Source organism: Vipera berus, assembly GCF_964194415.1.
Source record: "Vipera berus genome assembly, chromosome: Z".
In the NCBI taxonomy this organism is placed as follows: Eukaryota; Metazoa; Chordata; class Lepidosauria; order Squamata; family Viperidae; genus Vipera; species Vipera berus.
Window position 1 is genome coordinate 25,521,164 of NC_138205.1, and position 25,853 is coordinate 25,547,016.

The 25,853-nt window shown below is 39.1% G+C and overlaps 2 protein-coding genes across 2 annotated transcripts; both read right to left on the reverse strand.

The window, feature by feature from the left end:
* Positions 1 to 4,339: 4,339 nt before the first annotated feature.
* On the reverse strand, positions 4,340 to 5,281 carry LOC308678784 (olfactory receptor 14A16-like; the record flags this gene model as incomplete). Its single annotated transcript, XM_081346015.1, has 1 exon — positions 4,340 to 5,281. The coding sequence occupies one exon, from the start codon at positions 5,279 to 5,281 to the stop codon at positions 4,340 to 4,342; it is 942 nt and encodes a 313-aa protein (XP_081202141.1).
* A 12,782-nt stretch (positions 5,282 to 18,063) lies between these two features.
* Positions 18,064 to 18,981, reverse strand: LOC308678785 (olfactory receptor 14A16-like; the record flags this gene model as incomplete). The annotated part of the gene is made up of 1 exon (XM_081346016.1): positions 18,064 to 18,981. The coding sequence occupies one exon, from the start codon at positions 18,979 to 18,981 to the stop codon at positions 18,064 to 18,066; it is 918 nt and encodes a 305-aa protein (XP_081202142.1).
* Positions 18,982 to 25,853: the final 6,872 nt, after the last annotated feature.

A 25,853-nucleotide genomic window follows, 5' to 3' on the forward strand; every position in this document is an offset into this window, starting at 1 on the left:
CTTTCCCCCTTGTGGAGAGGGAGGGGGAATTTAACCCTCCCTTCGGAAGGCGGCAAACAGACTCAGGGGTGTTTTTTTGGAAACAAAGAATGTTTAAGAAAGAAATAACAAAGAAAAGAACTCTTAAAGTACATAGGGGACACCCAGTGGCTAAATTTGAAAATGCAGTTCTGACTTTCTCTTTAAAAAAAACCAAGAAAATATTTAAGAAAATAAGATAAAGAGTAACCTTGAACATCAGATGTGAAAGCTTACAATGGAAGAGTTTCAAAAACAAATTCATGCTCTGTGGGAAATATCTTACTAAATTTATCAGCTCCTTTCTACAGATGGCGATGAAATAAGAGCTTTTGGGAAAGAATTAGAAAGTATCTTGATGAAACAAACTCAAATTCAAACTGTGACTACAACTAGTATTTTACTGGGACAGAACTTAATAGAAGAAATTGAACAATTAAATACACTGACAGAAGAATTAAATAGTCAGCAAATACAGGTTTTTGAAGATGGTGATGGAGAAAATATGGAAGCAAGTTTATTTGGACCAGGACAATTGTACCAAGAGGTGAAAATAATAAGATTTGGTGCTGTTGGCAGATTCTTTAATTCTTCAATGGTGGAGTCTGATGGTCCACTTCAATATGATATAGTAATACAAGAATGCTTTGATGACCCTGAGGCAAAGAAGTGTAAAATGGCATGGCAAAGGAAGAAAGCAAGAATAAGATTGAAGAAATATGAACATTTTTAGGATGCCAAATAGATAATATTAAAATAGACAGAATGGTACTGGGATTATGAGAATGTTTTGATTAGTAGACAAAAATATTGATTAACTAATATAAAATAATAAAAATAAAAAATAAAATACAAATGTATGAATATTAACATTGAAATATTGAGTTTTTCTAAATGATATGGGTTAAGAAGTATATATGCTAAAAATGATAGAATATAACTAATATATTTGGATGCAGAGACATGAAGGATGTATTGAATGTTAAAATGGAATAAATTTTGGTTAATTTTTAATATGTGGAAACTATAAATGAGAAATAAGAATATTTTATTGTCCTCCTTTCTTTTTCTCATTTCTTTCCTTTTCTTTCCTTTTTTTCCTTTTTTTCCTCCTCCTTGTGATTTGTATTTTAATGACTACTATTTTAAATATTGTATAATTGTTATAGATATGGAAATGAGATAAATGAGAACTGGATTACATTACTAGATATTGAAGAGAATTGTATAAAGGAAAAAGAAATTTTTTAGTGATATGAAATTGAGAAATGTTAAACGTTTTAATTTTAATATCAATGTAAAATTAAGCTAGAAAAAATAGATAAGGTGTTTGATGTTTTAAAGATGGAATGTTAAAATACGAAATATACTAAAAGATTGATGGATATATATTCAAAAAATAAAATAAAATAAACTATTAAATGATTGATGGATAGCAATAAGAAATATGTTAATTTAGATAAGAGATAGTATAAATCAAAGAAAAAAGACAGAGGAAGTATTGGTTATAATAATGTGGAGATCTGTAATAATATGTATATGTTTGAAATGGAAATACTGTAACTTGGATACCACGTTGCTTCTTAAAGATATTATTGTAAATGTTGGAAAACTAATAAAATATTATAAAAATAATAATAATTGAGCAGTTAATTCTTCTGTTGTGGTATTTGAATGTTTCATTTTTTCTATTGTATTTTGTGTAGATGATTCTTTAGTTGTGGACAAAATTTGGGCTTTCATATCTGGGCTGCCTTTTTGTTCCTTCCCATAGCCTCTTAATTTTTCATTGGTTGTGATGAGAGTTTGAATTATTGTTTTCAACATAGAGATAATTTGTTGATCTTTATCCATAAGGAGATTTTGTTCCTGATCTTCTTCCGTATTACTATTTTAGACTCAAGGCTTTACAATTAGGAAATCCAAAAGGTAGGATTTTTATTTATTTTTTTTATTTTTTGGGTAAGGAACACAGAGCCTTTCACATCTGTTGTTTCAAAATTTTCAAGTTTATATGTCTTATCTATTTCCCTGAGCTGTCAGCCAAGTCCCTGAAAAATAACAGATTAAGATACCAAAGTTGACCACACAGCATTGCCTCTACCTTTTAAAGTTTCCCTTTAAGTCCCAGAGTTATTTTAATCTTTTCAGTTTTTCTTCTTATTTATAAGAAAAAACCCAGATTTCCAACAGAAATAGATAGTGAAAAATAAAAAAGTAAAAAAAAAATCTTTCAGTCCACAAGCTTTAGGAGACAAAATTTCAGTTTGGATCTAGTTACTTTTTCAATGTTTTAAACTCCCCTGGGTCGCCTCTCTTTCTGAAGGGAGGGCTAAAATCCCCCTTCCCTCACCACAGGGGGAAACATTCTTAGCAGCTTAAACAGATACAGAAAATAATTAGGATGTAAAAGAGGTAGATCTTCCCCAGTCTCTTCCATGCTACTTTAAGATTGTCTGGTGGAAAATGTGACTTCAGCTGTTTGCAGCCTAGCAATGAGCCATATTTCTATGGCCAGTCCTTTTGTCCACTGGTTTGGAGGGATCACCAGGTTTAACGGGAGAGTTGCAGCTCTTCCATGACCCAGAGAATGCCCCTCCTTGCTGGTCACCTCTTTGGGGTGACTTTCAGCCCTTTTCACAGCCCCCCAGTGATGAGAAACTGGACAGGGGAGAGAGAGAGAGCAAGTCTCCCAGCCGTCCATGGCAGCCATGCAGCAAACTGGAAGTCTCCAGGAATATTATATGAATTATAATATTTATCATTATATACTCTGTGAATTGTCTCACGAAAGACGAGAGGGAGACCGTAGGCAAGGTTCACATGTTTATTTGGTTCAGCTCCGGGGCAGCTGACTGTCAACACAAACCCAGCTTTTATAGGGAACTGTCAAACGTTTCAACCAATCAACAAACAGTGTTTTTTCCCGCCGCTAGGGCGGCAGCCAATTATCGTGTGGCAGTCTGACAGCTTGGCGGCTGCTAGGGAATTCTCCTCAGCTGAGCGGTTGGCTCAGCTGGAGGACCTGATCGGGGACTGCCGTGCTGACAGCTCCGGCGGCTGTCAGATCTGGCGCGTGCGCGTTGGTTACCGGCAGCCCTTTTGACAGCTGTCATTTTTAATGGCCGTCGGTGGGTCTGTGCGCATGCGTCGTTTCTTCCGGCAGCCTTTTGACAGCTGTCAACTGTCAATGGCTGCCGGGTCGGGGTTTCCTTCGGATGTTCAGAGGCTTCTGGGTGTTTAGTATGTATCACTCTGTACTTCTCTTATTATTCTCTTATTGTTGTATTAGTTTCAATTTTTCATTTTGTACCACTTAGAATTGTTTTGACTAAAATACTTCACACATTATAAAATAAAGATTCTTTTTTTAAAAAAATCAGTTGTTAGTTGCTCCTTTCACTATAAATAAGATCAAAAAGGAATTTTGATTACAAGTAATAGTAAAGAATAGTCTTCATGGGTTTTTAGTAAAAGGATATAAAGTATTTGTTGATATACTTTCACCAATCTCTAAGAACAACTTATTGAAAAATGTTAACTCTTGTATCTTGTCTTCTACATTTAATAAAGCATTTATCACAGTTCTGTCAGTAACTATAAGACAATTATGTATTATTTCACTGATCAGTGGATATATTAAAATTTTAGTTATGTTTTAGATATCAAGCTTTAATAAATAACATTTAAACATTCAAATATGATGAGATTGATTAAAAGTAGTGGATAGGGATTTTATTATATTTGGCCAGAATGGATTTGATTAATACAGAAAAGACAAAGGAATAAATATTTTGCTTCAAGTAGAAAAATGTTATTCATAAAATCTATAGATAGCATTTGTACGTTACCTTAGTCAGGTGGATAAACTTTACTACTATTTTTTTCTAAAAGGAGATTGTCTTTTGCAGACATTGAAGTCCTGTAATTCATTGGCCTAAGACAGTGACCTATTATAACCAATTACCTTATTTTGATTGTACGTATGTATTAAAATGAACATCTATAATGCCATGAAAATAAACTACTGTGCTGAGAACTTGTACATCCTGATACTACAGAAACAAAAATGTTTGCATATGTGTGTGTGTGTGTGTGTGTGTGTGTTTGTGTATCTGTGGCTGCAAATAATGTGGCTAAAGATATATCCTAAATAATGTCTTCTTCCCTTCATTTACATCTAAATACTTGCAACATACAAACCAAAAGGCTGAGAGACTGTCCTATATATTAGTCTGTAATAATGGAGGAAGACACGTGAGGATGATCAATAGAATAATGTGTCTGTCACGTTGAAGATGATTCAATCAGGCTAAAAAGTTTATTTGATTTTTGATGTTATTTTCCATACAGCTGCTTGAATATCCTTGTTCCGGAGGCAATAAATGATGGGATTCATAATGGGAGGCAAAACAGTATAAGAGACAGCAGAAAGTAAATCTATAATGGGAAAGGAAAGAGATTTTGGCCTCATGTATGAAAATAAAGCTGTAGACATGAATAAAGAAAAAACTGCCAAGTGTGGACTGCAAGTCGAGAAGGCTTTGTATCTGCCTTCAACCGATGGAATCTTCAGCACAGCAGAGATAATATAGCTATAAGAAGCAAAAATAAATCCAATACAAAAGGAGCCCACAATTAATCCAAATATCCAAATCAGAATTTGATTAACTTTTATATCTGTGCAAGAAATCTTTTGTAACTGTGGAATATCACAGAAAAATTGTCCAATTCTGTTTGGCCCACAGAAGCTTAATTGGAAAGTGACAACTGTTTGTAGAGAAGAATAGAGCAGAGAACTGACCCAGGAAGTAACTGTCATTTGATTGAAGCTGTCCCAGTTTAACATGAGATGATATTGCAGAGGGTGGCAGATAGCTATATAACGGTCATAAGCCATGATGGTAAGCAAGAAGATCTCAGAACACGCACTAGTAATAACTAAAAAAACCTGAGCAACACATCCGGGAAAAGTAATTATTTTGTTATCTGTCAGTGAAACTGCCATTGATTTAGGGACTGTGGTTGTGATGTAACAAATATCAGTCACGGACAAGTTGATCAAAAAGAAATACATGGGAGTGTGAAGTTGATGGTTTAAAATAACAACAATAATTATGAGTAAATTCCCAGTTATGGCTACTAAGTAAATGACTAGAAACATGACAAAATGCAAACATTGAACATCATGATCATCAGAAAATCCCATCAAAATGAATTCTCTCACAGAAGATTGGTTGCCTGTTCCAGTTCTTTCAATCATTCTGTACCAAAACAGATTATGGAAAAAAAGTACAGGAAACAAATTAATAAATGAGTTTTCAGTACATATCACTATTATCAATTTACTGTCAGAATATAGCTAAATTATTGGCAAATTTGTTTCAAAAGATCAATGGATACATCAAACGTACTTACTCATTCTGTATAAATGGACATTGTTTTTCCCATAATACAAGTAATAGTAATATGAAATTTTGCAGCAATCCTTAGCTTGTCATTAAGAATAAAGTAAATAAAATATATTACATAATATAAGTGGAAATGGTGGAAACTTATGCAAAAGATTTGAAATTGTCCATTCCTCAAAATTATGTTAGAATGTTTAAAATAAAATCTCAGTATGTTGATAGAAATCAATAATGCCTTGAAGGAAACATGGAGAAAAATCTGTGTACAGTATTTAAAATAATATGTTTCTTGAAATTGCATTAAATATTTTTAAATGCATTAGATATCAATTTTGCTATACTAAGATGTGAAGAAATATGTGTATTCTTAGGATTATTGTGCAACTGAATAATAAATAACGAAATACATAATTTGAATTTGCTTATTAATAAGGACATGAATGAATTGGTTGCTTATTAAGCAACATCGTGGAGAAAAACTGATTAATACAGATTATAAAACTTAGAAACAGAATGAAATGTTTAGAGGTATTTTACTACATATAATTATTAATTACTATTTAGTACTTATCTGAAATTAAAATTAAATATAAATTCAATTGTCAACCATAATTCAAAAGTGATGAATCTTATTATTTGAAACAGTATAATGCATGGCTATTCATCCAACATGTGTTAATTTTGATGAAGAAAGAAAATAATTCTGCTAAATTCCTCTCTACCTGAAATTGTAGACAAAGCCAAATTTTACAGAATGGGATAAAATTATCAGAAAGTAATTGTTCTTTCAAAGAATATTTTCTAGTTATTCACCAAATCCAATAAATAATTTCCTTCCTTCCTTCCTTCCTTCCTTCCTTCCTTCCTTCCTTCCTTCCTTCCTTCCTTCCTTCCTTCCTTCCTTCCTTCCTTCATGACTGGGTGACCTCACATTATTCACCACAACTCCAGATTTTACCTTATTTATATTTCATGTTTCTAAACTGCCCATCTCTCTCAGATTTACCTTAACCTGAATCCAGAAATGCTATCTGGCAATGTTTTAACAGATGGAATGAATGAAAGAGAGCTCCACTTACCTCCCTCAATTCTTTGAGAAGAAAGCTTTGCCAGGTTTTTTTTAAAATATAAATGCTCTATAGTAGAAGATTTTGCTTTGTAAAAAGAAATTATGTCATCTCTGTTTTCTGTTCCATTTTAAGGAATCTCTCTGTTGGGAATCATAATTCCCAGTGTAATAAAGAAAGTTTAACTTCATTATTTCTTCTGTATTGGAAGACCCATCATTATCTCATAATATTTAGCACATGGTTTTAGTGTCTTAATTAGCTCTCTCCTCTTCTTTCTCTTTTTTTTTCAAATACTGAACTTGTCCTGAGTTTGAGTCTATCAGTATGAGAGACAGACCTCTCAAGTGATCATTCAAAGGCTTTCTCTTTTGTAGCATCTCTTAAAGGAATAGAATAGAATAGAATAGAATAGAATAGAATAGAATAGAATAGAATAGAATAGAATAGAATAGAATAGAATAGAATAGAATAGAATAGAATAGAATAGAATAGAGCAGAGCAGAGCAGAGCAGAACAGAATAGAATAGAGCTGGATGGGACCTTGGAGGACTTCTAGTCCAGCCCCACCACACTCATGCAGGAGAACCTATACCATCTCAGAGAAGTGACTGTCCAATCTCTTAAAAACTTCCAGTGATGGAGCACCCATGATTTCTGAAGGGAAGCTGTTCCACTGTTCAATTGTCCTCACTGTTAGGAAATTTCTCCTAATGACAGGTTTCTTCTCTCTTTGATCAGTTTCCAACCATCGTTTCTTGTTCTGCCCTCTGGCACTTTGGAGAATAATTTGATCCCCTCAAATACTGAAATACTGCTGTCATGCCACCCCTATTTCTTCTTTTCTTTAGACTAGACAAAACCCAAGTCCTGCAGATGTTCTTCATATGTTTTAGTCTCCATGCCTTTGATCAACTTAGTTGCTCTTCTCTGAACATTTTCCAAGGTCTCAACATCTTTTTTACAGCATAGTGAGCAAAACTGGTTGTAGTATTCCAGGTGTAGTCTCACTAGGGTTTTACAAAGCAGTACTAATACTTTGTGTGATTTTTTTTTAAAAAACAAGTTTTATTAATTTTTCAGTTTTACATCCAAGTAATTAGGAAGCAACATAATCAAAAGTCCAATAATAAAATCTTTTGTACATATCTCAGGTTACATCATCAAAAATTCCTTCTCTATGTCCCTTAATTACTATATCACAATTGAGTTAATACATTTCTAATTATAACACAATCAATTAAGACATTTATCAATATATTTTTACTTATACTTATCATATCCTGTTTTTAAATTTTACCTAATTTCAATTACAGTACTCCAATTTACCGTTTAAGATCCATAATATTTAGCTTTCTGGTAACCCAAATTTCCCCTATTTCATTACATAGTAGTTATCATATCTAAAATAAACATATTGCTTAGTTAAATACATTCTTATTTTATTTCACAAATATATTTCACAAATATATTCTATTTCTCATCTTAGTACCTCATCACTTACTAATAAAATATCCTTTATTGTCTCAATCCAACTTCCATATTATAATTCAAAACTATATTCTAATAGATCTAAATCCTAAATATTAAATCAATTAATATCTTTTAAAGTCTCCCCTTAGCTATTAAGTAAAGTTTTAGGCTCTTCCATTATAAATCAGAAAAAAACCCATTTTTTAAGTTTAACTCTGGCTTTCTTTTCGTGCCAGGCAGGCTTCCATACCAGTGTCTTTAAATCCTCAAGTGGATCTCCCTTCATTCCTACACATGTTATTTGACTCAAGAGAGTCCATCCAGTTGCCATTTTTTCAAAGGGACTGGCCCCTTTGTTTTTATTGAATTGTTGCTCTAATAGTTCAAATCTCCATGTTTGGTTCAGTATATTTGTCAGCGGTTCAGTCTGGTCTTCTTCTTCTGGTTTCATTTGACTTGGGTAAGAAGTCATGTCCAGTGTTGTAATTGTTGTTTGGTTGTCTAAATTCTCAGTGTGCTGTACTTGTAAGTCTTTAGGACTCTCCATCTTAGTGTTGCTTTCTTCAGCTTGTGTTGTTTTTTGAGTTGTAGATTTTATAGTTGAAATCAAGATTTGGCTATCAAAGTTCTCAGTAAATTGTACTTATTGTTCCTTAGAATCCTTGGTCCTGATATTAATTTCTTCCTCTTCTATTGCTTTTTAGATTGTAAGTTCATCAATTGAAATCAGGGTTTCATTTTGTAAATTTAGGCTGGCACCTTTTTCTTTCAGTCTGGAATTCATTAGCTCAGTAGCTTCAAGGATTTTTTCAAGTATAAGCTTGTAGTTAAGTTGTGGATAGTATTCCTCCATTTCTAAGGTGTTTACAGATAGTTCTTTAGTGGAAGCTATTTTAATAGGAATCAATGAATATCCACCTCCACTATTCCTAGAAGTTGTTTTCACAGCTGTTTCAAGTTCTAATCTTTTTTTTAGATAGTGCCATGGACAAATCTTAGGCTGTAACCAAGTCTCGCAGTGAAATAGAAATTTCCTTGCTATATCAGGGTTCACCACAAGATGTCCTCGATAGCATATAAAATCTTTTTCCAGACTCAAATTAGGCTTTTATCCAGTTTTTTTTCCCTCCTTTTTTTCCTCCCCCCACCTGTTTTAAGAAATAGATAGGGTAGTAGGTCCCCATAGAGATAGGAACTTTTTGGGACCCTAAATATCCAAAAGGTGCAAATCCAATTGTTTAGTTGTTTTGTTTAGTTATAGTTTCTTTTCTTTTTGAAGCTTTAACTCTCCAGGTAGGCAAATGCCACCATTCCAAGGGAGAGGAAGAAATTTTCAAAACGCTCTCACAGGAAAGTAGTTGGGGAAATAAGAAAGGTAAGGTCTCATTCAATTCCTCTGCATTTCTTTTGTTGTGCTTGGTGGTAATTTTGGCTTTCAGCTGGAAACGGCTTAGTGATCCGCCGTGTTGATGGTGGATCTTTTCTTCGTCAGTCCAAAGGAGCTGCTTTTTTTAATTATTACCCTTGATTTGTGTTGCAAGTCTTTGTTCATTCTGAGCTTTTGCTTTCCTGACTTCCTCTTTGCAAGTTCTGGCTGTTTGTTGGTAATCAGCCTTAGTTATGTGTCCCTCTTTCCAATTTTTTCTGCTTGTCCTTTTTGTCTTTCAGATTGTCTGAGAGATTTTTGTGCAGTCATGTTGGTTTCTTCTTGACTTGCTTGTTTTTCTTTTTCAGTAATAAAGCTGGACTGGGCTTTTATGATAGAATTTTTCAGAGTTTCCCATGCTTCTGGAGTTGTTTTCCCTTTTAGGATTTTCACCCATGGAATCTTTCCTAGGTTCTCTCTGAATTTGTTAAAATCAGCTCTTTTGAAGTTTAAGACACTGGTTGAATTATTTTCTATTGCTTGTGTTTGCATTATATTGAATTCTAGTATGACATGATCACTTTCCCCCAAGGTTCTGGCAACTTCAACTCTCTCTATCATTTCTTCTCTATTAGTAAGAATTAGGTTCAGTATAGCTTTACTTCTAATTCCCTCCTCTACCTTTCTGCCAGTAGGAACACTTCAGCTGATGGTTTTCACCCCACTATCATTATGAGTCCATTAAGAGTCCATTATAAATGTGTAATTATGAACTGCTTTATATTATTACTTGCATACACAATCCATAGCTATACAGATACACAGTTACACAGGGATATAGATATAATAACAACTTAAAACATGTTTCTTAAATCCATGGAGTACAAATCATTCAGCCTTCATTATTTCTGGAATAAACATTTTTCTTCTCTCTTATCCAACAGCTGGGAAGGCTCCTTAAAAGGGCAGAATGGTTGAAAAGAAAAGCACATATCATCAGTCCTTCAAAAAAGGTCAGCCCCCAAAAAAGATACTGCAAGGATTATTGCAATTCTTTTGTTACTATTGTACATTATAACAAAATAATCTTGAAAGTTTAACAGGATTCCCTTATTTAATTTTTTTAAACCAATATTAACTAAGATTAATACTACCTATGGAACATGATTCCAATCCTGGCCAAATTATTAAAATGTTGCTTAATAGGAATACCCCATGAATACTGTATTATAGACTCCTATATAGGCACATGTTATGTAATGAATATTTTTTTTCCATTGGGCATCTATACAAATGTCAATTTGTATACAGTTGCAAGTAGAAAGCAAGCTGTTCTTTAAGATTGAACAGCCTTTCTCTCCAGATATCTTTTATACCCAATTTCCTCTATCATATTGGGGAAAAAAATCTTAGGTAATCTTTTTCTTCCTTGCTTCCCTGATTTACTGCTTTATAGTCTAATGTCCCATCTACTATTGCATTGAAATCCCCAGTTAAGCGTATATTTTGATATTCCATTTCTACTATTTTTCTGTGAAGGTTCTGATAAAATTCTTCTTGTTTATTATTTGGTGCATATATTGCTATCAAAAGTATATGTTTTCGATTTAAAAATATTTCTACCATTAATATTCTTCCTTCTTCATCTGCATAAATAATTTTGGAATCTATTGTCTCCTTGTTTAAGTATTTGTCAAGGCTTTTTGAATGGACCTTGCTAATTAACTCTTTCATTCCTGTTTTGGCCCGACTCAGGGCTTATCCACAGGACATAGTCAACTTATGACAGCTCATTATTTGTGCAAATTATTCAAATTGCTAATAAAGAATTTGGGAGGCTAAGATGATCATTTCGAACTCTTTATGTTCTCATCAGTTAGTCATACCCTTTATCTGAGATTCGAACCTGGGCTGATTATATATTAGGCAGTGTTTTAACTTCCTGAGCCACGGGTTCTTTCTCTCTTTTATTAGCAGGAAGGCAAGGCAAATGTATGTTTAAGTATTTCTCAAGGCTTTTTGAATGGACCTTGCTAATTAACTCTTTCATTCCTGTTTTGGCCCGACTCAGGGCTTATCCACAGGACATAGTCAACTTATGACAGCTCATTATTTGTGCAAATTATTCAAATTGCTAATAAAGAATTTGGGAGGCTAAGATGATCATTTCGAACTCTTTATGTTCTCATCAGTTAGTCATACCCTTTATCTGAGATTCGAACCTGGGCTGATTATATATTAGGCAGTGTTTTAACTTCCTGAGCCACGGGTTCTTTCTCTCTTTTATTAGCAGGAAGGCAAGGCAAATGTATGTTTAAGTATTTCTCAAGGCTTTTTGAATATATATATTTATGTGTGTCTCTTGTAAACAAATTATATCAATGTTTAATTTTTGTAGTTATTTTCCTTTTTGATGGGGAATTAAATCCATTTATATTCACTGAAAAAAATTCAGTTTTCCTTCTCCATTTTGGTTTACTTATATTTAGGTCTTGTTGATCTCGCAATCCTCTGCTCTCTTACTATTCCCTCATCTTCTTAATTCATCCTCTCTTTTTCCTCTTCCACCTGTGTAATTGTTTCCTCTATTGTTTCTTCTGTCTGTTTCTGGCTTTTTCCATCCTCTTGTTGATATTGTGTTCTTTCTCCCAGAAATGCTCTATATCTTTCATCAAAATCCTCTGCCTTTCACACTGAGTCCAAATGATATTTTGTGTTATTCCAATTGATTAAAATCCCTTCTGGCATCAGCCATCTAAAATTTACTACTTTTGCAATCAGCTTTGTAGTCAAGAAATGATATTGTCTTCAAGTATCCCTTATTCTCTTGGGAATCTGTTTCAGCACTACTATTTCTTTATCTTTAAATTGTAATGGATCATCTCTAACTTTTCTTAATATCTTATTCCTCATTGTTTTCTTCATAAATCTTACATGGACTTCTCTGGGCAATTTGTGTTTCCTTGCCTAGCTTGAATTCATTCTAAATATTTCATCCACTTCTTGCTAAATCTCCGGTCTTTCCATTTCTAGGGCCTCTGCTAATAGATTAATAATCACTTCTGGTATATTTTCCTCTTTATCTTTGGGTATGTTCCGGAAACTCAAATAGTGTACCACCCTCTCCATTTCCAAAACAGCAACTGCTCCTTCTACGTTTAGATTTGCTTGTTCTAATCTTTCATTCTCTGTCATTAGTGCCTCAATTTTTTCCCCCAGTATCTTCTGATTGATCTTCCACCTTCTGAATTCTTTGTTCATTTTTAAGGATCATTTGTTGATGAACCTTAAGGTTGAAAGAAAAAGAAGAAGAAACAATATTTTCAAACTTATGGCATATTTTATCAATGGTTAGAGAAAAGTTTTAGGGATTAGGAATTTAATTTGTATTAGTGAATAAGGTACTGAGACAACACATTTTTGTTGAATAATTATTGAATAATTATTATTGAACTCTGCTAAAAATAATAAAACTTTTAAAAAAAGATTGAATAGCCATGTTAGGTTCGATTGATATATATGTATATATGTTAAATGTTTGTTAAGTATTTAGATTACCTTGCTAGGCCCCAAACATAGGACAAATCTTATTTCCTGTTTCAGCCTAACCCAAGGCCATCCACAGGCAGTGGTCACAGTAGTGAGAGCTCATATTTGTGTAATTTTTTTATTTTATTTTTTGGATTGCTAACAATATACCGTATATACTTGAGTATAAGCCGAATTTTTCAGCCCACTCTCCGTTCCTCCGCACCCTGCCTGCCTGCTTCTTTCCCACTTTTTGGGCTGAAAAATTCCACTTCGGCTTATACTCCAGTCAACAAAAAAACTTACCGAGGACTTGTGCGCGGCCGAGGCTTTGGTGCTTCCGGGATCACCAAAGCAAACCCCGTCCAAGACCTGCCGAAGTTTGGGGAGGTTTGGGGAGGTGCGCGCGCACCTCCCCAAACCTCCCCAAACGTCGGCAGGTCTCCGTTCCTCCGCGCCCTGCCTGCCTGCTTCTTTCCGCAGCGGAAAGAAGCAGGCAGGCAGGGCGCGGAGGAACGGAGACCTGCCGACGTTTGGGGAGGTTTGGGCGCCTCCCCAAACCTCCCCAGGTCTCCGTTCCTCCGCACAGACCTGCCGATGTTTGGGGAGGTTTGGGCGCCTCCCCAAACCTCCCCAAACGTCGGCAGGTCTCCGTTCCTCCTACCGATGTTTGGGGAGGTTTGGGCGCCTCCCCAAACCTCCCCAGGTCTCCGTTCCTCCGCGCAGACCTGCCGACGTTTGGGGAGGTTTGGGCGCCTCCCCAAACCTCCCCAAACGTTGGCAGGTCTCCGTTCCTCCTGCCGACGTTTGGGGAGGTTTGGGCGCTTCCCCAAACCTCCCCAGGTCTCCGTTCCTCCGCGCAGACCTGCCGACGTTTGGGGAGGTTTGGGCGCCTCCCCAAACCTCCCCAAACGTCGGCAGGTCTCCGTTCCTCCTGCCGACGTTTGGGGAGGTTTGGGCACCTCCCCAAACCTCCCCAGGTCTCCGTTCCTCCCCGCAGACCTGCCGACGTTTGGGGAGGTTTGGGCGCCTCCCCAAACCTCCCCAAACGTTGGCAGGTCTCCGTTCCTCCTGCCGGCGTTTGGGGAGGTTTGGGCGCCTCCCCAAACCCTCCCCAGGTCTCCGTTCCTCCGCGCAGACCTGCCGATGTTTGGGGAGGTTTGGGCGCCTCCCCAAACCTCCCCAAACGTCGGCAGGTCTCCGTTCCTCCTGCCGACGTTTGGGGAGGTTTGGGCGCCTCCCCAAACCTCCCCAGGTCTCTGTTCCTCCACGCAGACCTGCCGACGTTTGGGGAGGTTTGGGCGCCTCCCCAAACCTCCCCAGGTCTCCGTTCCTCCGTGCAGACCTGCCGACGTTTGGGGAGGTTTGGGTGCCTCCCCAAACCTCCCCAAACGTCGGCTGGTCTCCGTTCCTCCTGCTGACGTTTGGGGAGGTTTGGGCGCCTACCCAAACCTCCCCAAACATCGGCAGGTCTCCGTTCCTCCTGCCGACGTTTGGGGAGGTTTGGGCGCCTCCCCAAACCTCCCCAGGTCTCCGTTCCTCCGCACAGACCTGCCGATGTTTGGGGAGGTTTGGGCGCCTCCCCAAACCTCCCCAAACGTCGGCAGGTCTCCGTTCCTCCTACCGATGTTTGGGGAGGTTTGGGCGCCTCCCCAAACCTCCCCAGGTCTCCGTTCCTCCGCGCAGACCTGCCGACATTTGGGGAGGTTTGGGCGCCTCCCCAAACCTCCCCAAACGTCGGCAGGTCTCCGTTCCTCCTGCCGACGTTTGGGGAGGTTTGGGCGCTTCCCCAAACCTCCCCAGGTCTCCGTTCCTCCGCGCAGACCTGCCGACGTTTGGGGAGGTTTGGGCGCCTCCCCAAACCTCCCCAAACGTCGGCAGGTCTCCGTTCCTCCTGCCGACGTTTGGGGAGGTTTGGGCGCCTCCCCAAACCTCCCCAGGTCTCTGTTCCTCCACGCAGACCTGCCGATGTTTGGGGAGGTTTGGGCGCCTCCCCAAACCTCCCCAGGTCTCCGTTCCTCCGTGCAGACCTGCCGACGTTTGGGGAGGTTTGGGCGCCTCCCCAAACCTCCCCAAACGTCGGCTGGTCTCCGTTCCTCCTGCCGACGTTTGGGGAGGTTTGGGCGCCTCCCCAAACCTCCCCAAACGTCGGCAGGTCTCCGTTCCTCCTGCCGACGTTTGGGGAGGTTTGGGCGCCTACCCAAACCTCCCCAGGTCTCCGTTCCTCCGTGCAGACCTGCCGACGTTTGGGGAGGTTTGGGCGCCTCCCCAAACCTCCCCAAACGTCGGCAGGTCTCCGTTCCTCCTGCCGACATTTGGGGAGGTTTGGGCGCCTCCCCAAACCTCCCCAGGTCTCCGTTCCTCCGCGCAGACCTGCCGACGTTTGGGGAGGTTTGGGCGCCTCCCCAAACCTCCCCAGGTCTCCGTTCCTCTGCGCAGACCTGCTGACGTTTGGGGAGGTTTGGGTGCCTCCCCAAACCTCCCCAAACGTCGGCAGGTCTCCGTTCCTTCTGCCGACGTTTGGGGAGGTTTGGGCGCCTCCCCAAACCTCCCCAGGTCTCCGTTCCTCCGCGCAGACCTGCCGACGTTTGGGGAGGTTTGGGCGCCTCCCCAAACCTCCCCAAACGTCGGCAGGTCTCCGTTCCTCCTGCCAACGTTTGGGGAGGTTTGGGCGCCTCCCCAAACCTCCCCAGGTCTCCGTTCCTCCGCGCAGACCTGCCGACGTTTGGGGAGGTTTGGGCGCCTCCCCAAACCTCCCCAAACGTCGGCAGGTCTCCGTTCCTCCTGCCGACGTTTGGGGAGGTTTGGGCGCCTCCCCAAACTTCCCCAGGTCTCCGTTCCTCCGCGCAGACCTGCCGACGTTTGGGGAGGTTTGGGCGCCTCCCCAAACCTCCCCAAACGTCGGCAGGTCTCCGTTCCTCCACACCCTGCCTGCCTGCTTCTTTCCGCTGTGGAAAGAAGCAGGCAGGCAGGGCGCAGAGGAACGGAGACCCGGCGACGTTTGGGGAGGTTTGGGGAGGCGCCCAAACCTCCCCAAACGTCGGCAGGTCTCCGTTCCTCCGCGCCCTGCCTGCCTGCTTCTTTCCGCTGTGGAAAGAAGCAGGCAGGCAGGGCGCGGAGGAACGGAGACCCGGCGACGTTTGGGGAGGTTTGGGGAGGCGCCCAAACCTCCCCAAACGTCGGCAGGTCTCCGTTCCTCCGCGCCCTGCCTGCCTGCTTCTTTCCGCTGTGGAAAGAAGCAGGCAGGCAGGGCGCGGAGGAACGGAGACCCGGCGACGTTTGGGGAGGCGCCCAAACCTCCCCAAACGTCGGCATGTGTCCGTTCCTCCGCGCCCTGCCTGCCTGCTTCTTTCCGCTGTGGAAAGAAGCAGGCAGGCAGGGCGCAGAGGAACGGAGACCCGGCGACGTTTGGGGAGGTTTGGGGAGGCGCCCAAACCTCCCCAAACGTCGGCAGGTGTCCGTTCCTCCGCGCCCTGCCTGCCTGCTTCTTTCCGCTGTGGAAAGAAGCAGGCAGGCAGGGCGCGGAGGAACGGAGACCCGGCGACGTTTGGGGAGGTTTGGGGAGGCGCCCAAACCTCCCCAAACTTCGGCAGGTCTCCGGACGGCGGCGGCTTGGGAGAGGTGCGCGCGATCCTGGAAACACCGAAGCAAGTCCTCGGTAAGCTCCGGGCGGTCACTTGCTTCGCGTCTCCTGAGGGAAGGGGGGGCGACTGGAGCGGGCGTGTTTCCTCACCTGCTGGTCGCCGCGATTTGCCCGGGGAACGCGTGGGCCCCGAATGGCAGCGTGGAGCGAGGAAGCTGACAGCCAGGGCTTCCCCGAGAGCTGCGGCCACACAGGGTATTCCTGTGTATTCAGGCTTGCAAAATTGCGGATCGAGCCTCTGCTGGCGGCAGAGGCTTGCAGAACGGCAGATCGGCTTATACTCGAGTCAACAACTTTTTCCAGTTTTTGGGGTGAAATTGGGGGGTCTCGGCTTATACTCGAGTCGGCTTATACTCAAGTATATACGGTATATGTCTTCGCATATTCGGGTCTTTTCCGGTGTAAGATTGAGAGTGTCTTTTCCCATGTAAGATTGAGAGTGTCTTGGCGACGTTTCAATGAGGTCCCACTCGTCATCTTCAGGCTGGTGTCTTCGGCTTTGAAACAGAGATGAGCACCGGCCCCTAGAGTTGGAAATGACTAGCACGCATGTGCGGGGGAACCTTTACCTTTACCTTTAATATTGATTATAATAATTATACTGTAAGTGAATAACAGTGGATCACTTGCTTAACTGCTGCAAGAAGATTTCACAGACTGACTACAAACAATGGCATGACAAAGTAGCAACAATTGTGCATTGGAAGATCTGCAAGAAATACCATTTGTCTGCAAGCCATAACTGGTGAGACCATAAAATGGAAAAAAGAAAAGAAAAGGAAGAAGCTAAAATGCTCTGGCACTTTAGAATTCAAATTATATGTCAGATTTAATTGTCAAAAGGAGACAACAGAATATAAAAGAAAGAACTGGAGAAGATAACAAAATACAAATACTTTCAAATAGAAATATAAATGTGGTAACAGAACAGAACAGAACAGAACAGAATAGAATAGAATAGAATAACTTTATTGTTACTTTGAATGTATACTAATTGGCATACATTAAAATGAAATTTCATTGCATACAGCTCTCAACGGGTCACCATCTGCAATATACACTACATAAATATGACAAAAATAAATACACACCTATGCATATACCCACATACATTATATGATGCAGAGAAACAACACAGTTGAAAAATCAGGATGAAACAGAATTATTAACACCAGTGCAATATTTAAGAGCACATTGATATTGTTATTCCATTCATACAAAATCATCTATTTCAAAGTAAGATAGTTACAAGGCATCCAAAACTCTTAATTCCTTGATAGATCCTACATTTTCATTATTGAATCCAGTATCAATCCAACACATTTAAGCCCAATGCCTCTTCCCAAAAGCACATTAAACAAATGTTTTAGAATTAGGACATTCTATACAATATATCTAATTGATTCTTCTCTCATTTTTATAGTAATTAGCATTTCTAAACATTTCTAAACATTTGGAACACCCATGATAGCTCTAATGTGAAGATTCAAATCATATCATATTCAAATAATGCTTATAAATAAAGACAAAAGACATATCCAGATAAAACTTGTACTCCTAGGTTTTTAGCATTCTCCACACAGCCTTTTGGATGTCCTTGTTCCTGAAGCTATAAATGAAGGGATTGAGGAGTGGGGGCAAAACTGTGTAGAGAACAGCAGAGAGCAAATCCAAAGTATGGGAGGATAGACTTTGGGGCCTCACATATGCAAAAAGAGTAGAGGTCAAAAATAAAGAAAAGACAATCAGGTGGGGAGTACATGTGGAAAAAGCTTTATATCTGCCTTGAATTGAGGGGATTTTTAACACAGCTAAGAAAATGTAGCCATAGGAAATAAAGATGAGCCCACTACAAAATGAATCTACGATGATTGCTATAACTAAAATTAAAATTTGATTAATTCTTGTATCAGTACAAGAAATCTTTTGAAGATGAGGAACATCACAGAAAAATTGCTCAATTCTATTGAATTTGCAGAAATTTAACCTGAAAGTGAGAATGGTGTGTAGGGAAGCATGAATCAAATTGCTTATCCAGGAAGCAGCTGCCATTTGTAAACAGGCATCCCAGTTCATCACTAGCGTATATTGCAGGGGGTGGCAGATGGCCACATAACGGTCATAAGCCATGATAGTCAGCAAGGAAAGCTCCGAACCTCCAAATGTGAAAACTGAGAAGACCTGAGCAGCACATCCAACATAGGAGATATCTCTGTTATTTGTCAAAGAAGCAGCCATGGCTTTAGGGATCATAGTTGAGATGAAACAAACATCAGAGATGGATAAATTTACCAAAAAGAAATACATGGGAGCATGAAGGTGCTGGTTTAGGACCACAGCAACAAGGAGAAGGACATTTCCCATTAAGGCTAATAAGTAAATGATAAGAAAGATTACAAAATGCAAAATCTGCATATCATGATCATCAGAAAATCCCATGAGTTGAAATTCTGTCATAATGGATTCATTTGCCATTTAGTTTTTCTGACTTCTTCTGGCTAGAAAGAATATCAGAGAAAATTAGTAGAGAAAATAAATTGGGTACAGAAATACCCTCACTATAGTAACAATGATATATGCATAGTATTGTTAAAATTGTCCTAATGTTTGGTATCAGGTTTACTCAATCTTCAAAAGCAAAATACATCTAAAATATTTAGCTTTTTTTCTGCATAATATATGAAAAAGTATATCAAATTCCTGTCTGTTGGAATGGACTATACTTACAAAAAGAGGCATTTAGAGAAAGAGACCCTAATGCTAAAAAAGAAAGAGGGATACAAAGAAATAAACTGAAATGATGAAAAAAGATTAATATATTGTAGTTGGTTTGTTAAAAGGATTTTTTTGCTATTGGGGAACATACTACACATATAGACAAACATGTATATATATTACTCTTTCTGTCTCCACTTTCCCCAGAAAAAGAGGATAATATTGATTTCTATGTTAATTTTAAAAAGCTGCTAACAAGATAGAAAATAAATACATATGATTTACCATGCAAATTTTTATGCATGTATTTTCAGTTTCATTAAAATAATTAAGGAATTCAATATTTATTTAAGTAACTCAATCACTCATACATACATAAAAACAAACAACAACTTTATTTGATTTTATGGTATAGTCCTCCTGGATTTCATGCATATGTCCATTAACATGTGGTTCCTGAATTCAGGAAGCCAAGAGTGATGTAAGTGGACATACAATTGCAGAATAAAGAAGGTATTGACTTAATAGATCCATGTAAGAAGTGCCACATTAAATAAATATTGATACAATAATAGTTCTTTATTATGTGTTCATTGAGACAATTATTTTTTTAAATTAATTTCACTTTTGTAAAAAGTGAAAATTGGAACTACCTTGGAATACTTACCAATAGTTTCTTTCATGATATTACGAGTGATTATAAAGCTGATAGATTTTTCTTAATAAACCCATATTTATCTCAGTTTATTTTTCTTAGACATAACAAATGGCAGAGCTTGAGATCAAACAAATACTCTTCACATGTATATTTTTTAACAGGGATAAAGAATTTCTTTACTTGAATCATATCTCAGGCTGTAAAGCTGATTGTTAAATTTGTGAAAAGTAGCAGGATTACGGTATATCACCCTCAGCAAAAATTGTGCCCAGTCCAAAAATAGATTTTTGTGACCTTACACATTATAGTTTTCCTATAAGCAACATTTCATAGCTAAAATCCTGCACATAGAAATTGTTCTAAGTGTTCTATTTACCACTATATTTATACTGTCTTGCAATATGATTGAAAAGTGATGATACAAATAAAACTAACTCTCTGCTTTTAAGGATTGGGAAAAAAAGTTATATCACACTTGTTTTCTATTGTGCTTAAGAAGTCACTCCCTAAGGAATGATCATAATTGTCCTGCTGAACTGAATGTCTATATTGCAAAACAAGAAAATAATTGATTTCATTTTGTTATCTATATTCTTTCTCATCATATTTTAAGAAAAAAGTTGAATTAAATGAACATTTTGCCTGGCCTCCTGCTGAAAGAGCCAGTGATTGATATTTTCCAAATTTAAGACTCTGCAGTGAAGGCAAAATATTGCTGTATGCAAAAATATTTAAGGTAGTAGTACATGTTTCCTGCTTCTGTTCCTGAGTAAACAGGAAAAAACCACAACAGAGAATTGATGGGATGCAGTTGTTTTATAAGCTTTGGAACATATATTTGTGAAATACTATAGCTTGAAGTATACCACATACAACACAAGGCAAAGTAAAATGGTTTTGTTGCTTCCCTTGAGGTCTATCCTAGGTAAAGTTAAAGGTAAAGGTTCCCCCGCACATGCATGCTAGTTGTTCCCGACTCTAGGGGTCGGTGCTCATCTCCGTTTCAAAGCCGAAGAGCCAGCGCTTGTCCGAGGACGTCTCTGTGGTCATGTGGCCGGCATGACTAGATGGCAAAGGTGCATGGAACGCTGTTACCTTCCCACCGTAGTGGTCCCTATTTTTCTACTTGCATTTTTACATGCTTTCGAACTGCTAGGTTGGCAGAAGCTGTGATGAGTAACAGGTGCTTACTCTGTTACGCGGCACTTGGGATTCGACCCGCCAAACTGCCGACCTTCTGATCGACAAGCTCAGCATCCTAACCCACTCAGCCACCACATCCCTGACGTCTATCCTAGCAGTTCTCAAAAACACTTCCAGTTACTGGACTGGGTAGATAAGGTTTTGAAAAGACCCAAGTGCACTGGTTCCCTTCTGAACCTCACAAAGAGACCTATATCAATTCACCCAGCCATAGGGATTCCTGATTAGAATCCACCTTCCCATAGGAAGCTAAGACTTATTTTAAACTTGTATAACTTGCCACAACAGTTATGTAAGGGGAGAATTAGTAATATAATGGTTTGATTTGGCAGAAATACCATGAGAAAGGCTTCAATGTTTAGCCTAATACTTGAAAATAAAACATAAATAGCTTACTAAGGGGCTGAAACTGCAAACTCGGGGCATATGTACCAGAGAATAGGAACTTGATGCTTGTTACTCAAGGCTTGTTGACCAAACAAATCCAAATCTAGAAGTGTTAGCTTGATATAGTTATGGGTTTGGGTCCCCCTGTCCATTTTCTTAAAGCAAGACCATTATAAAAGCTTAGTCTTGCCATGGACAGGATGTTGTATTCTGTCCTCTGCAGTTCAGTAAAATTGGCCCAAGAATGTGGCTTCCACTTGTCAGTTGGATTATGGATAATTTTTCCTTTGGGGTCTCATCTGGGATAGAGTGAGATCAGGAAGGGTATTAAACTTGATTTAAGGAATGTACTGTATGTCTCCACTTACCAATAAGGCCATGGAGGATTATTTTTTTCCATTTGTCTGACCGTATAATTACATGTTGCTTTCTTCTTCAATCTCCAATTAATACAAATCCATCTAATATAAGTTAGATTAGAAAGCCTAACAGGTTTCCTTTATTTCAATGGAGTTAAAACAGGACTGTGATGTGATGCTATTGTACATCTTGGCACTAACAATCTTTCCGAAAAAGATGTACTCTCTGTGCAGAATGATTTCCAGAGCTTGGGGCAGTAGCTTAGCAGGATAGGCTGGAGGCTCATTTTTTTTCAGAGATTTTACTAGTGTATAAGGAGCAAAATGGAAAAGGCCAGTGTATAGCAGAATTCAATATGTGGCTAAAGGAGTGGTGTAAAGGGGAAAGCTTTGGTTATATTAGTCACAATGTCTGTAGCTGCTCCAGTGAAACAATATACAATAGAGATGGTTTGCATCCATCAAAGAAGGGGACTGAGTTAATTGGCAATAAACTCACAGATTTTCTGGAGGAATATTTAAAATAAACAACAGGGACAATGAGTTAATTGATACAGAACATCCCTGTCCCCAGCAATCAAAAAATTACAGGGTTAGCAGCAGTGCTTTTTTTTTAAAGGTGCTGGAACTCTGATCTTGGTGGGCGCAGGAGGCAAGGGGCAGGGGGTGGGGCGGCACTCCTGCGGTGATGGGTGCAAGCAGTGTTGGTGGTGGGCTGCCCTCCTGGGGCTAGAGCCAGCGCGGCTGGTGCTGTGGGAGCAGTGGGGCCTGCTCTATATAGCAGGGCTGCCCGGGGTGGGCAGCGGAGGCAGTGCAGGCCAGGCAATGCAGGGCAGCCAATTAGGCGTGCAGGGCGAGGCAACGGTGATGCAGGTCCAGCACCAGGGAGGTCACCAGTCTGGCTTACATGGGTGAGCAAACGGAAGGAGTGCACATGGACTCTGCAGAACCCACATCCCACTCCTTGTCCTCTCTTACTTGACTATTTGAGAGGGTGTAGTTGGGCAGCCGGGAGGGATGAAAAGTTCCTGCCAACTCGCCTTCGATGCAGACAACTTGCCGGTGCAACGTTTGCCGGCCAGGTCTTTTGGCGCGCTCAGCAGCAATTCTTATTGGCTTTCGAAAGCCAATAGGCTATCAAAAGCCAATAGAGGGAGTAGCATAGCTTGTGCAAAAACTTTGTGTGTGTGTGTGTGTGTGTGTGTGTGTGTTTGTGCAAAAAGGGTGCCAGAATGCCATTCTGAGTGTTCTATGAGAAAAAAGCCCTGCTTTTATGTTTTAATCTTATGATGTTAAAAATATTGTAAGTTGCCCCAAGCCTCGCCATGTGGATTGCATACAAATATTATATAATTTGTAAATAAAGGTAGAACATATGTTAAATATACATCAAATGATAATATGCTTCCCTACAAAGTCAATTCTAGCTCAATAACAGACCAAGGAGTTAACTCGGAAAGGCAAGAGGAAAATCTAGAAGAGGTCTGTGCAACTTGTAGAAGGGAAAGGCCCACACTGATAAATTAAAAATAGTTGTGGTCTGCAAAGGAATGCTGGTGGGCTAATCAATGATTTGGTGACTAGAGGAGCATCTACAGTGTTGGAGCTCGTGGTCATAGTAAGCCATGGTGGCCCTAGGCAACATGACATTCAGGGCAGTGGTGGTGGTTTTATTATTATTATTATTAATTTTTTAAAAGAAGTCTGTGCTCTGTCCAAGGGTGCTTGGTAGGCTGCATGTACAGGCCTTGTCTAAAATTTATTTTGGAGCAATCAACTATCTAGAGCGGGCATGTCAAACTCATTTGGTTTGAGGCAACTTCTTATAAAAGATTTGCCATTAATTTGTTTTAATAAAATAATTTAAATCAATTTTTGACTTGATTTCAAATTAAATGACGTGAAAGATTGTGACTAAACAAAATTTTAATGTACAGATAATACCACCAGAAATTATTTTAGCCTTTTTAATAAATGTTGTTATTGATGTTAAGCTCACCATGGAAAACATATATTGTCATGTATATACTAGGTTAATTATTTAAAGACTGAAGTGCAACATAACTAGATTCTAAATAATGAATTTTTCAAAACACACAACAGTCCAAAACAGTAAAAGTAAAGTCCAAATTAAGAATATTTCATTCTTAAGAATTGTTTAATTTAAAGTGGTTTAGTTGTAACAGATGGTTAGATTCAAAACAGTTTTCAAGAATATGTACAAAAGATACTATTTTTTTTCTAGCATCAGCTAAATTAGACATATTACATTGAGAAAAATGTTTCTCATTTCTTTCCTCTTACCTTTATTGATTTCATTGCAGAGATGTTAACATAGGAAATAGATTACTTTGTTATCTAATTTTACCTTCCAAAAGACAGAAGCAAATGAAAAATGTGAGGCTCTTTCCTGTTGGCTTTTTTGAATTAGATGTTTTTGATTCTAAAAGTTTAATAAATAATTTTAATGTCCTCCTCTAGTGCTGGGTAGGCAACCTTGGCTCTTTTATAACTCCAGGACTTCAACTCCCAGAATTCCTGAGCCAGCATGGCTCAGCTTAGAAACCTCTCCCTTTCCCCTCAGCATGGCTTGCTCAGGATTTCTGGGAGTTGAAGTCCACGAGTCATAAAACAAGGGCCAAGATTGCCTAGCCCTGCAATAGGCTTTCAAAAGCCAATAGAGGGAGCATTTTTTTAACAAAAAAGATGCCAGAATGCCATTCTGAGTGTTCTATGACAAAAAAAAGCCCTGGTTAGCAGTGCATGTAACATAGGTGTATGTGTGGACAAAAATACCAACCTTGCTATAAAACAAAATCAAGCTTTTAATAGTGAGTGCCACACAAAGTGCACTAACCAAACAGGTGGAAATAAAATTGGGGCACTCAGGCACCAGACAGGTTATGTAGAAAGTAAACACAGGGTCAGTCATAAAGGACTCAAATGTCTATACATCAATGCACAGAGTATGAACAGTAAACAGGGTGAGGTAGAAATTCAGGTAAATGAGGGCAGTTATGATATTGTTGCCATTACAGAAACATAGTGGAATGAAACCCACAAATGGAACACACAGCTAGGGGGATTTAAATTATTTAAAATAAACAGACCAAATAAAAAAGGTGGAGTTGCTCTCTATATAAGAAATAACTACATCTCTACAGAAATAGAGCACAAAAATGATGAAAACTGTCTTGAATGCATTTGGGTCAATATAAAAGGGAGGAAAAATGACATTGCCTTAGGTGTATACTATATGCTGCCCAACCAAACAGAGGAAATATATGAACTTTTGGCTAGTCAGCTAACTAAGGTATGTAGGAAGCACATCACCATAGTAATGGGGGACTTTAATTACCCTGACATCAACTGGGAGACAAACTCTGAACCAAGTGGAAGATCTAACAGATTCCTGACAAACCTAGCAGACAACTTTCTCTCCAAAAAAGTAGAGAAGGGAACTAGGGGATTAGCCATACTGGATTTAATTCTCACTAACAGAGATGAAATGATAGAAAGTGTCGAAGCCACAGGAACCTTGGGGGGAAGTGATCATGCAATATTGGAATTCAACATTCTGGAAGCACAAGGAATAGAACACAGTCAAACTAGAGTCTTTGATTTTAAGAGAGCTAATTTCAATAAACTTAGAGAGAGCTTGGGAAGGATTCCATGGATGAGAATTCTCAAGGGGAAAACAACTCAAGAAGCTTGGGAAATTTTGAAAAATGGGGTAATAAAAGCCCACTTTAGCACAATACCAACAAAGAAGAAAAATAACAGCTCTTAAAAGAAACCAGCATGACTGCATAAAGAACTCTCTGATAAATTGAAAGACAAAAAGGACAAGTGTAAAGTGGAAAAGTGGAAAGTGGAAAGAGGGGCACATAACTAAAGCAGAATATCAGCAAATAGTCTGAGTCTGCAAAGATGAAGTGAGGAAAGGTAAGGCTGAAAATGAACTAAGGCTTGTGACCAAAGTCAAAAAATAACAAAAATCTTCTTCCAACATGTGAAAAATAAGA